General features: G+C 41.5%; 1 protein-coding gene across 1 annotated transcript in view; it reads left to right on the top strand.

The window, feature by feature from the left end:
- The window catches only part of PIWIL4 (piwi like RNA-mediated gene silencing 4), a 37950-nt gene that overhangs the window by 7995 nt on the left and 16111 nt on the right, over positions 1-13844 (top strand). Inside the window, exons 4-9 of the mRNA XM_036923335.2 lie at positions 362-442; positions 1957-2154; positions 3564-3675; positions 8032-8155; positions 9162-9279; positions 11608-11719. Coding sequence (XP_036779230.2) covers positions 362-442; positions 1957-2154; positions 3564-3675; positions 8032-8155; positions 9162-9279; positions 11608-11719 — 745 coding nt within the window. The remainder of the gene's footprint in view (positions 1-361; positions 443-1956; positions 2155-3563; positions 3676-8031; positions 8156-9161; positions 9280-11607; positions 11720-13844) is intronic.

Below are 13844 nucleotides of genomic sequence, written 5' to 3'. Positions count from 1 at the left end.
GAAACAGCTTCCTCGCGTCAAAATAGGGGAGAGGCCAGACAAGCCTTCACACTTAGTGCACCTGACCCGGTCTGTGCTAAGGAGGATGTTACCACCACAGTCCTAATTGGTAAATGACCACATATTTGTCATTGCAGACAGATCATAGTTTCAGTTATATTTTCCAGTATGAAGAAGTGATGGTTTATATATATATATACTCATTTATGTATATTTAGTATCTAAACCTTCCAGCACTGTAAGATGGAGAGTTCTGTACTTTCTACATATTTTTACCATTATGTTCAGCGTGGGTACAAACTTACAGTTATACTGTTATTGACTTATCTTTACCAAAGATTAAATAAATATATTCTTTCAGGATCTTAAAAAAGTTGTCCATGTACCAAATTGGACGGAACTTCTATAAGCCTTCTGAGACCCTGGAAATTCCCCAGCACAAGTAGGTTTATTTATATTTTCTGTTACTCTGAAATTGTTATAATGTGAGTGACATAACTTACAATGCAATATTATACCATTATGCCTCCTAGGAGGACTCCGTAGTATGAAAAATAACGGATTTTTTTTAATTTCCAAGTTTTTTATAGAATGGTGAATGTTGATGTGAAGTTAGCAGCCTGTTTTCCTTTATTAGTTTGCTAGATCGTTACCATAAACCCTAGGAGAAATTCAGAAACTGAGTTTTCTGTGTGTGACAAATAATAATGAAAGTGGAATAGGCTGTATTATGTAAGACCACACGGTTGGTATTTTGTTTTTTTTCTGACAGGAAGTCAGGGTGGCTGATATAAAATTTAGGGGTAAGCAGAGATCAGATAACCAAGCCAACTGCACTACCCTAGTGAAGGACAGAACTGTTAGGAACATTTGCACAATTTTCACCTTAAACTGGGAAGTAGATATTGCAGGGAAAGTGATCAGCTCTGTCTTAAGCTTTACTTAGCTCTCCAAAATATGTGGTCACAGGAAAGGCAGAGTCAACCGGTAATCCAAAGACAGATACATAAAGGGCAAAGGGCATACAAGATAGAAAATGGGGACAGGGTGCTTGGCTTTCTGCCAGGTGGGGGAATTGTGGCAGGTTTCCCTGTGTCAGAGTGGTCCATAGAAAGCATCCTACTCATCCCTGATACTTAGCTCTCACTGGGATGAGAAATTCTTGTAGGTCCAGTGTTGTGCTGAAGGCTGGCTTTATATCATGGTAAATGAAGCCCACAAAGTATAAACTGAAATGAGGTTTTTAAAACCATTCATCAATTTCTCATGCCATTTCCATGGCTTTTTCTTATTCGAGACTTTATAGTCCATGATAGTGGTCTGTATGGAGAGGAGCTGTCGCTTTCGCTGGTTTCCCATGTATGTTTGTGCCTGATCCCCCTTAGATTATTTTTTATTCTCATTATGAAGTCTATCACCCCATTGAGTGAGTGTGCTTTTCTGAACCTTGCTGTTTTCATGCTGGGACAGATCACGACATAAACATATTCACCCTACAGCTGTGGTTCTCACCCAGGGGCAGTTTTGCGCTTCCATTTCAGGACACACCTGGCAAAGTCTGTAGATATTTTTGGTTGTTCCATCTTGGGGGCTGCTCCTGGCATCTAGTAGGTGGAGATCACAGGTGCTGCTGAGTATCTGACAATGTACAGCATAGCCTTAACAAAGAATTACTCAACCCCAAAAGTCAGTAGTGTGCAATGGCCGAGATTCCCTGCTCTACAGGAATATATTTTATCCTAAATACATGTTTAAAGACACTGCACCTGCAAATAACTAAAAATTTTAGTCAGCAACTGCAAAATGTCAAACCGAAGAAAGATTAGTTCATAAAATCTAGAGAATTAGAATGTAAAGTCACCATTTAAAAATGCTTATTGGTTATCAGATATAACATTCAGTGTACTTATTTTAACATTCTTATTGATTCTAAAACTCTTATTTGTTTTGTTGAAGATTGTCTCTTTGGCCTGGATTTGCCATTTCTGTATCACATTTTGAAGGCAGGCTTCTATTTAATGCTGATGTGAGTTATAAAGTCCTCCGGAATGAGACTGTTCTGGAATTTATGACTGGCCTCTGCCACAGAACGGGAATGTCCTGCTTCACCGAGACGTGTGAGAAACAGCTGCTTGGGCTCATTGTCCTTACAAGGTAAAAGCTTGCATTTAAATACACTTTTCTCTAGAGAATGTATTATTCATGGTATTTGGGAACAGGAATACATCAGGGCATGGTCTGAGCACAGATCTGAGCAGTTTACTCACTTGTTTAGACCCAGTGTTCTCAGTTGCCCCGAGGTCAGACTTCCTCCAGTGGCACCTGGGATAGCCCACAGTCAGACAGTCCTACCTTATCTCAGGTACTTCCAGATCCTCTCCCTCTCCCTGACACCCAACAGTCTGGGGCTGCTTCAGTGCCTCTGGCTGGATTCCTCACCCCTTATTCTGCCTTTTAAATTTCCACTTCCCCAAAGCCCAGCTCAGGTGTTACTGCTTTTCTGAAGCTTCCACTGTCCACTCAGCTGGAATTATTCAGCTCTCTTCCCTGTGCCCTTCCAGTAGCTTGTTGTTCATAGCCACCTCTTCATAGCCACTACATTTCATTTTATTACACTGCAGGACAGAACATTAGTCCATTAAGGCTGAGACCCTTCAAGCCTCTAGGTTTGTCTGTATGTAATATGCCCTTAATGCACATTGAATTGAACTACACACAGGCACATTAGTGACTTTCTGAGTACTAAAAGCTCATGTACTGCTGCCAGTCCACAAATACTTCTCTTGGAGGACCCACTAGCTTTCTCCTAGTCTGGCTTGGAATTTCCCCTTAAAGCTGTTTTTCTGGATGATACAGCAGAGGGGTGGGACTGGTTGAATTCCATACTGCCTGGGAGGAGAGGGCTGCTCTCTTAGCATCCTGTCTCAGTCTTCAAGAATTAGCTTATCACACTATTCCCAAGTCCCTTTTCAAGGTACCAAGAGCCGGGAGAAACCTGACAAGGAGGTTTCTGCCCCCAGCCTGAGGCGGTGTGGGGAGGCTGCCGCAGACACCATGCTCAAGGGGAAAGTGTTTAGAATGATCTGAGCTGACTGGCTTTGCAGTTTGGCTGAACACAAGCCCCAGATGGGACATGAAGCAGGATGTCAGAACTCCATGGTTTGTCTGTCTCCTTGGGGTACTTTTAACAGAAAAACCATTTGGGAGCTCAAAAAAATCTGAGTGACACCAGAAGCTGATAGGCAAGTCTGATTAGTGCCTCAGCCTTTGACCATTTGTGATGATTTGCCTGAACTTAGTGTCTTTCAGTGAGAAAAATAGCTTGTAGCTTAATGATGTTCCCACAGGTTTTGTTAGGTATGGAGGTTCTCCAGTATACTGAAGAGTTAAAGAATGCTCTGCTGAGATAAGAACTGGTTTTTTTAAGTGACTACCCTTGTGTTACTGTCTTTCATAATTTCTGAAATTCTGGAGTCTAATACTTTGAATTACAAAGTAGTAAAATAGCCACTTAACCTCTTATGATTTGGGGAAAAAAATGAAAGATTTCTTGCATTTACCAGATACAATAACAAAACCTATCGTATCGATGACATTGACTGGTCAGTGAAGCCCACGCACACCTTCCGGAAGCGGGATGGCACTGAGATCACCTATGTGGATTACTACAAGCAGGTTGGACTTTTTCTCTTTATTCTTCTCTTAGTTCTGAACAGTCTCCATATTCCTCTCCAAACCAAGCAGGTCCCCCCCGATTGTCAGGCTGAGTCTGCCTCCAACAGAATTGTTTGATTTGTCCCTTCCACTGCATTCCCACTGTCTCTGACTTGCCTCTGACCGTCATTCTGTCTCCTGTTGTCCTTTTTCCTATAGTTTGAGTTATTTCCCTTAAAAGTATACCTGTTAATGTCACTTCCTTGCTTCAAATATTCCCATGGCTCCTTACTGCCTTAGAAACAAGGCCTAAGTTCCTGGGCAGAGTCCCCATAGCCCTTATGATCTGACCACTCCCTGTCTCTTGAGCCCCATCTCTCACATGTCCTCTTTCTTTGGTGTGTTCTACTGTGCTCGCTGTCTGTGGTTCCTTGAGTCAGTTACTCTCCGTGCATTTTCACACAGGTTACTTCCTCTTTTTGGACACTTCTTCCCCGCTAAACAATCACTGAGCACCCTTCAGTACTCAGCTCAGCTGCCAACTTTCACGGGAGCCTGCGATGCTCTGCCCATGCCTCCCCGCTGCATTTAGCTGCATCAGATTATCATGGGCAGAGTGTAAAGGTCTGACCTCCCTCCCAGGCTTTGAGCTCTCTCTCTCTCTCTCTCTCTGGATACCCAGGGCTGGCCCAGCGCCTTATGTGTACTAGACACTCGAATACGTACTGACGGGATCTCCTGCTGCCTTAGGGAGCTTGGGTCACAAGTGTCACCATTACCTACCTGGCCTCAGCTTCCATCTTCACATCCTTTAATATACCATTACCTTCCAGTCCTTAAAATCTTCTGAAAGGTTTTGAAAAACAAAAACAAGCACAAAGCAAAATGCTTCCTTGGCCTTTCTATACCGTCAAGAGAAGTTGTTTCCTCCTTCTCCTTGGCTGCTGTCTTCAGAGGATGGTCTGTCCTAGCTCCAGGCACCTCTCCAGGGCTTCCCTCCCGGCAGGTGCTGCGGCTGTGCAAGCAGCCCTCGAAAGACCAGACTCAGCTACCATTCTTCTCCTAAGGGACTTTGCTGGCCTTTGACCCCAGCGACCACTCCCAGCCCTCTGCTCTCTTCCTTGACGCCTCAGGCATATCCCTTGTGGTTCTCTGCCAGCTGTCACGTTGCATCTCAGGCTCCTTGGGCATTTTGCCTCTCCCTTTTCCCCAAATGTTAAATGCTATTCACATGGTTCCCTCATACAGGGTCTTCTCTGTGTGTTTTGAGACCTCTCAAATATGATATTTTTGCCTTGTCCTCATTCCTAAATTACCTGCTCATTTCCATTTTCAGACTGTATTTGCATGACATCCTGCAGGCATTTCAGACTAATTCATCCTGAATTCATTGTCTTTCCCACTCTGATTTCTCCTTGGGAATTCTACCTCTCAGGAAATTGTTTTACTTCTGTCCTCTTCTTTACCCTCACCCCCTCATTCACTTGACACCCAGTCAAGTTCTGCCTCCTCCATCCTTGACTTCTCCCTGCATTCCCCCTGTCCACCCCTGTGACCACTGCATTAGTGCAGGGCCTCTCCTGGAGCCCCATCCGGGGCATTTCAGGCAGCCCTTTAAGGTTGCCTTGCCCCAGCTCTCTTCTCACTGGGGTGCATCGTCCTCACTGCCACCAGAGAGAGCTTCCTGAAATGCTGCCTAGAAATGCAGCTAAGCGCCTAAGCTCTGGAATAACATAGTCCTGGCACGAGCTCTGTAACCGTGGGCAAATCACTCAACCTGGAGTGTCGTCTGTAAAGGGGAATCACCTGCCTACCTTCATGGTGCAGTGTAAGTACTGAACAAGATAACAGTGCATGGAGAGCACACACAGCACTAAAAGCCTGGTGCCTGCCTCTGGCGAGCACTGAGTAATTGGTGGAGACCCTGCCCCTCTTTTTCCAGCCTCTTCTTCTTCTTCTCTAGCATGACAATTTGGCCCCATGTCACCTTTTAGCCTCACCTCCCAGGGCATTCCCACCATGCACTTCATGCCACTGTCACCCCAGTCTACTCACTGTCACTAAATGTTGCTCAGCCTTTGCTCATATTCACTAGGCATCTGCATAAAGCCAAGCTGTACCTTTTCCCTTTGCCACTAGGTAAAATCCTAGCCACTAGGTCAAACATCAGCTCATCTATGAAGTCCTCTCTGACTTGGCTTCCTCTCACACTCACAGAAGAGCTAGCTGTTCTCTAAGCACCAACACCATGCATCCCATTGCTCTAGACCTCATCTTCCTTGCAGGGTAGAGGTGGCATTTGGCTAATCCCTGATGCATAGTGCCTAGCAAAGCATCTTGTGCATAAAATGTGCTCCATTGATGTTTGTTTATTAAACACAAAGTTTGTTAAGCATCTGGGTTTATTTCTTGTGTGGTTAAATTTTTTCTTCTTTGAACAGTTGTATTTTAGGACTTGTGACATTCTGAAGAAGAAATCATGGTAAAACCCCACTTGCTGTCTCTGTAATGAGTTGTGGTTCACTGCATATATGTTGCAACAAGGGAGAAAAAGAAACAAAATTGTGCCTAGACTTTCGTCCTCTCTGTTCTAGGAAAGGAACATTAAATTATTTCAAAATCAAAGTTAATGTAGCTTGAAACTGAAGCAATGCACTGAAAATGCTTAGATTATTATGTAGTCAGCTTTTCAAAACATCATGGTATTGATCTTGATATTTATTTATTTTAAGAAAAATAATTTCAAAGACTAAGGAAATTGGAGCAAGGGAGAGGGTAAAGTTCACCTATGATGCAGTAGAATTCTTGGCAGAGAATAGAATACTCTCTTCCTGGAACATGCACCAGTTTGTTACCCAGGACCCTATACTCCCACATTTTCCTCAAAGTGCTCTCTTGGACTCTACCTCTTTCATGAAACCTTCCTGGTGTACCAGCTATGAATTGTTTGACTACCACCACCATTCCCTCTCCTCCCCAAAGACCAGCACTGAGTGGTGTAATGAGCAGAGGTTCTCTAGTCTTCAGGGATAAATCCTGACTGTGCTAATTTCCAGTTATGGGACTGTGGGAAAGTTGTTTCATTTCCCACGGTGTTCCTCACCTCCGAAGGGGATGCTGATAGTATCTGTCTCATAGGTTTGTTGTTAACATTGAACAAGGGAAAACGTAAGTGCTTAGCATATCATTACTTGGGCTTCTCATCCACCTTACTTTGCAGATAACATAGTTAATGTGTAAAGGCAGGGGCCATGCCTCTTTTATCTTTGCACCCACCGCAGTTCCTGGAACATAGTGAGCATGTGTACGGAAGCAATGAAGTCTCTTTGTGCAAAGGCTCTTCCAAGCTTTGTAGCCACAGCACTGGCTGCAATCAGCACTTTAAATCGCAATTTCCTGTGTTTTTTTTATTTTAATGACTAGAAGTCCTTGTTGAATAATAGAGAACCTCTCACTTCTTGCTTCCTTAATTGTAATTATTGATGTCAGCATCACGTAATGCCTGGGCACTTCATGAATTAAAATTCCCATTCTGTCATCAGTGTTGAGAAAATTATACTGGCAATGAGTGTTAATTGGAACCTCTGCTGTCAGAAGGTAAATGAACTTCTGGCAAGGTGAGAATGTGGAAACTCAAATTTAGGAAGGGAAGAGGGGTGGGGCAGGAATGAGCAATAGCCAAGGACTCGTTGTGAACCAGACATCATGCTAGTGCTTCACGTGCATACCTCTGAGCTAGCTACCTGTTCTCCTCATTTCATAGATGGGGAAATTAGGTCACTTCCCCAGTGTCACAGTTCAATTAAGAAGAAGAGCTGGGGGTCAGATTCACATTTGTCAGATTTCAAAGCTGCTTCCCTATAACATACTCTCCTGGAAGCTAAGGACAGTCATGCTCTTTTGGGAAATCTGAGGTTGACCCAGTATAATAACCCTTCCCTCCAACCTGTGTACAGATGTTTTCAAAATGAATATCGATGCTGAGAGCTAGTTAGTTACACATGGGTGGTCTGCCTTCGTCATCAATAGTGCAAATGCCGGCAGGGAGTCAGTCCGCTATTCTGACTCAGAGGCTATTCTAACTCTGGAAAAAGCCCAGAAAAAAGAAGGGAAATCCTTTGTTTTAAAAACAGTGTTACAGTATAAAAGATAATAATAATTAAAATCATAAAACTGGCCCTGAAATACAAAAGACAGGTCCTAGGAAGGAAGTAGAAATGAGTGGCTTACCACAGGGTTTAGTAGCAAGTTTTTTTTCTTCACTGAAAAATTTGCTTATCTCTTCATTTTGAGATTTCCTTGTTGCTAATAAGCAAGAATGTTCAACATACAGTGTTTGCACATTAACTGTTCTCTCGTTAATCTTGCATTCTATAGCAATATGATATTACTTTATCTGACCTGAATCAGCCAGTGCTTGTTAGTCTGTTGAAAAGCAAGAGACATGACAACTCAGAGGCTCGGATGGCCCACCTGATACCTGAGCTCTGCTTCCTGACAGGTAATGGTGATGCATTATACTCCTGAGCACAAGACCCTGATGCTGAGCGGTGGGCAGGACCTCTTTCAGTTAGTTGAAGGCCAGAGCACTAATTTAACCCACGGGAGATGGGCCCTTGAGTCATTTGATGGTATTGAAATGGTGTAAAAGTTATTTATATCCCTTATTGTATGTATTTCCATTTGTTACTTTGATGTAAAATAGGCCCCCAGATATTTCCCTAAAGCCAATCTGCTCTTTACCTGTTGTTGAACTTCACTAGTACAGGAAGCGGTATGACTTTGATTTTCCTTAGGTAGACTATTTGAGGGGTGCCCAAATGATCCCTATTTTCTTTGGCATGAGCTTCCAGAAAGTAATCCTCACTATACAGTAGAATCTGAATAACTGCCTCAGGTAGGGTGGGACTAAGAAGGAAAAACTTTCTGTGTTTTACACTTTTGTATTGCACAGATCAGTTATGGCATATATGTATTTATTTTGTATTCAGAAAAATTAAGAAGGATATAACCCCTTGAGGGGAAGGATGCTCATTCTTAGTGGTCCTCTGATACTCTGGATCTGCATAGTCCCATATGGTGGCCACTAGACGCACTTGTTTATTGAGCACTTGAAATGTGACCAGTGTGGCTGAGGGTCTGAAGGGAGATGCTAAGTGTAAATATAAATTTTACTGGATTTCTGACATAGTATGAGAAAAAGGGAAAATAACTCATTAGTAAATTATTTTATAATGATTACATGTTGATAATATTTTGCATATATTGAATTAAATAATACTACTATTTAAATAATTTCATGTGCTTCTTTTTAGTTTTTTTAAAGGTAGCTATTAGCAAATTTTAAATGATGTATGTGACTTGTATGTCATTGGACAGAGTGCTATTCAGACACTAAGTCTGATTCAGTTTACAGAAGTGAAAAGCTTACGTTGTGCCTGAGAAGGGGCTGGGCTTACATTGCACTCTGCTCATTTTTTCACTTTGTTTCCACTTCCATTTAATAGGGCTCTCTGACCAGGCAACCTCTGACTTCCGAGTAATGAAGGCGGTGGCTGAAGAAACGCGTCTCAGCCCTTTGGAGAGGCAGCAGCGCCTGGCCAGGCTTGCTGACAACATCCAGAGGTACTGGGAAGCCTTGCTGGGACCAGAGTGGACCTTGCCTAAGGCCTAGTTTATGGAATTGGAGATCTAGAAGTAGCTTAATTCCTTGATGAAAATGCCTCATTCCATTTGATTCAGAGCAAGCACTTCTGAATTGTGTTGTCCAAAGCCAGAGGTTCATCCAAGATTCCTCAGAGCTACAGGCTGAGAGGAGATGGTTGGAGCCACACTGGCAGAAGTATCACCCATTTCAACTAGATGGCTCTACTTTTATCCATTTAGTACATTGAGATTCTAGATAAAAATCTAAATGAAGAGAAGGGCTATAATTAAAAAACAAAACCAAAAACATTACAGGCCTCCAACATTTGGTGTGAAAGAGGTTCAGATCTTAATGTATTGGTCTCAGCACACTGATCATTGGGAAAAACCTAGCGTATAGTCTTTAAATTTAGGAATGCCTTTGTGCCCTGTGGTCCAGCCCATCAGATTCTCAGACTGCAGTCTCGCCCTTATGACAGTTTGCTGTAACCTGTGTGGCACACTGAACTTCTCCCTGATTTTCTCTGCTGGCCTGAAACTTTGCTGCCCAGCACTATAGCCTCATGTAACTACTGGGTACTCAAAATGTGGCTAGTGCCACATCTCAAAATGATCACATTTTGGATATATTGGGCTATATACAATATTAATTTTAAAAATAATTTCACCTGTCAATTTTTAGTTTTTTAAACGTAGCTACTCCAAAAATTAAAATTATATGTGTGATTTGCTTACTATTCCTACTGGACAGTATTATTGTAGAATAGTCTTTGTGCTTTAAAGAGGAAAACATTTGGAGGAGGAATTTGGAAATTTATATAACAAAAAGAAAGAAATGTGTCTGTGTATATTCAGTAAATAGTTGTTTAATGAACGAATCATAATTGAATGGTACCTATTCTTTCAGGTATTTCCAAATGCATATAGTCATGTTCTTTTTAGGAAAATGGCATAGTACTGTACATCATGTTTGTAACCTGCTTTTTCCTGAACATCTCCATGTGATAAATGTGCATCTCTATTATCATGCTAGTGGTTTCATAGTTTTCCATTTTATGGCCATACTTCATGTCATTTATCCTGACATCTCCCAGATTTACACCTACTTAAGAGTTTCCTGGTTCTCTCTCCTTACACCAGGCTGTAGATGAGTCTACCTGACACACCCACCTGCCGTCTTTCCCATCTTTCAGTAATCCCATCTACTTCAACCCAGTTTCCTGAGCAGTGATCACCTCGCCCATCTCATCTTGGGTAGATACAGTATCTGAAGCAGAACAATTTATTCAAAGTATTCAGTATAAGTGGACCAGACATAATATTAATAGATGGAAATAATGAGCTGTTGCAGAGATTCAGTGGTTAAGAGTTTGAGCCCCTCAAGGAGAGAGGAGAAGCTTTGATAGGTAAATGAAAGCATGCATCTCATCCAGCTCCTTTGTGATTGTACTTACCATGTACTGGCTGCTATGACTGAGGCCAGGAAACAAAGCCAGTACAGTTGCTCTCCTCCAGGAGCTTGTAGCTTGACAGAGACAACCATTCATCATAATCCGAAGATATAATACATCAACTATGATTAAAGTTTACTAAGTTATAAACTTAGAGATCTATACAACTGTAGTTATTATTGCTAACTCCAATATTCTCAGTCTTTCCTCTGCCATATCCATCCTGTGAATCTTCTGAAGCTGAGTCCTTATGCTTCTTTCCTATAGCATTCTGCATCCACTCCCAAGCCAACAATTTCAGATATTCCCAGAAGACATCTCTACATCCAGCATCTCCACAATCTCTCTTCATTAACGAGTTTATGATCAGAAATAGCATCTCATGTTTATTAGCATGTAACACTTACCAGGCACTGTGATAGTCCTTCCCACATGTTGTCATATTTAATCTTTACATCAACCCTATGAAGCAGCTAGTTTTATTATGCCTGCATTTGGCCAATCAGGAAATCATAGCTTTAAAAGATTTCAGTTTGTTTTGCTCAAGGTCACATATTATTCAGTGTCAGCACCAGGAGTTAAACCCTAGCCTGTCTAGCAGTAAGGCTCATGTGCTAACCTGTGTACCATCCTGAATGGAAGCCTTTTCCATCCCTGTGTGTCCCAAATGGATGTTCTGATCCCATAGTTCCTTTGAGCAGGGGAAAAATGGTGCCTAGAAATAGAAGCCAGGAATCAAAATAAATAAATAAATAAATCTCTGAATAATTCAGTTAGGTTATGATTCCATCTCAGATGATTGAAATTATTTTAAAAGTAAGCACTGTGATCATTCAAAACTCATCTTTATCAACAGGAACAAGGATGCTCGCTTTGAGCTGGAGACCTGGGGGCTGCATTTTGGATGTCAGATATGTCTGACTGGTCGGGTTGTGCCTTCAGAAAAAATACTAATGCAAGACCATGTAGTAAGTGCTGCGATTTTACTTTCCTTTAAAGTATTTGCTTGAATGTGTGTAAGTGTGATCATATGCCAGAGTGACTCGTGGGCTTGTAATACTCACTTGGTTACTCCGTGGCCACGTCCCTGCCCTCCCTTGGCCCTAAACCCCAAGGTCTCCTGTATTTTTCTTTCCAGTCGAGTGGACTTGCAAAGGCTCAGCAGAGCCCAGTGCACATGATTTAGGTCAGTCAGTGTGGGGTGGTGTCGCATTTAAAGATGCAGTAGAAAATGGTATTTTAAGCCATTACAATTAACAATTGCCTACATATTAGCGGGTATTGTAATACTCTTATGTCACTAAAAAAATGGACAAAAAACATAGTACCCAAGAAAATTCTAGTAACTGGTGAAGGTTAATTCCAGTAGATGTTTTCTGATACCAGAGTTCTTCATTTTTTCCAAAGCAGAATGCTACTTAGATGGCATAAATATAAAGAAATCTGCATGGAAGCCATCCTCAACCATGGCCTTTAGAAAGAGAAGCATTCTGAAACTTGAACAAATCATTGCCTTTTCCGGCCTTCAGCTGAAGAACTTAACCTAATTTTATGCAAAAATTATGCATTATCTTTCTACTTTTCCCTTCTGTTTTGCCAGTCTTTAAAACCGGTTCACATTTCATTTCATTTTTAACGGCTCTCTTCCTGTCTTGATTTGATGTAATAAACCAACATGTCTAAACTAATGTAACTGAGCAACAAATGTTTCATGTTGGCAGAATAGGGATTTTTTTAAATCATTTCTTTTTAATAACCTATCTGAATTACCAGAACCCTTATTGGGGAAACTGAGGGAAAACTACTTTTATAAACAAAACAAAATTTTGTGAAATACTAAAATGTGGCCTGTTAGGAAATTGATCAGGAGTCAATAAACAGAAGCACAATGTCAGGGCACATATGCAGCAGGATTTAAATACTTAAAATGATCTGTCTCTATAGGCACAGACCTGATCATCTACATTTGCCCTCTTATAGCACTAAATTATGTTTTCTACCTTTATCTTGCATCTACCTACCACTTCAGCATTTCATTAAAAAAAATAAGGGAGAAATGTGGGATTCACATATAAGTCAAGTTTAAAAATCAAATGAATAATCATATCTGACTTGATTGTTTATAGTTCATGATGCGTGATCAAAACTGAAAATTTCTGTGATATGACTGCCCTTGCACTGTTCACCATGTAAGAACTTATTCACTATGTAAGAACTTGTTCAGCATGTAAGAACTTGCTCGTTATGCTTCAGAAGATTGAAGACTGTTGAGAATTAGGCTTGGGGTTGATTAATGATTGTGCATTGAGTCCCCTATACAGAATTTTATTGTTGTTAACAACCATTTGATCAATAAATATGAGAGATGCCCTCTCAAAAAAAAAAAAAGGAGGAGGAAGAGGAGGAGAGAAAAAATGTTTTCAGTAGTTTTCCAATCCTTTAAGGGATAGTCTCATTTTCTTAGCCCACGTGTTAGGACTTTTGTGACATGTCCTTTGACTCACCAACCTACCCAGAAGCCCCAATTCTCCCCTCCACCTCCAAGTGCAGCTCCATGTGGCCCAGCCTTCCCAAAATGCTAGCCGTTCTCAGATCCTCATCATGCTGCCCCTCTGCTGAAAGTACCCCTTTCTCATCTCCCAAGGAGACCCTACCTTCTCATCCTTCTAAACTTTTCTCAAACATCTACCCATCACTCCACGTGTATAACTCACATGGAGAACTTACTCTGCAACCCTCTGCCTCATCTGTCTGTGTCACCTGTGGAGCTATACTCTTCAGGTTATTTTTTCCTTCATTACAAGCTATGTATATACAACCCAAGTTCCCAACAATGCCAGTGAACCGGATTTTTTTAATTGGGGTATAGTTCCACAGTGCGATGCTATTCAGCAATGAAAATGAACTATTTTCAGTGAACCGAGTGCATAAATCTCACAGATATAATTCAGTAAAAGAAGCATATACTCAATTACTTTTTCATTTATATAAAGTACAAAACTAAACCATGCCCCTGGAAGTCAGAACAGTGATATTCTGAGGTAGAAAGTGACTGGGAGGGGGTACTGGTGGGATTTCTGGGAGTGCTGGTCA

Source organism: Manis pentadactyla, chromosome 9 (assembly GCF_030020395.1).
Source record: "Manis pentadactyla isolate mManPen7 chromosome 9, mManPen7.hap1, whole genome shotgun sequence".
Classification (NCBI taxonomy): Eukaryota; Metazoa; Chordata; class Mammalia; order Pholidota; family Manidae; genus Manis; species Manis pentadactyla.
This window is presented reverse-complemented; position numbering and strand designations above follow the sequence as displayed.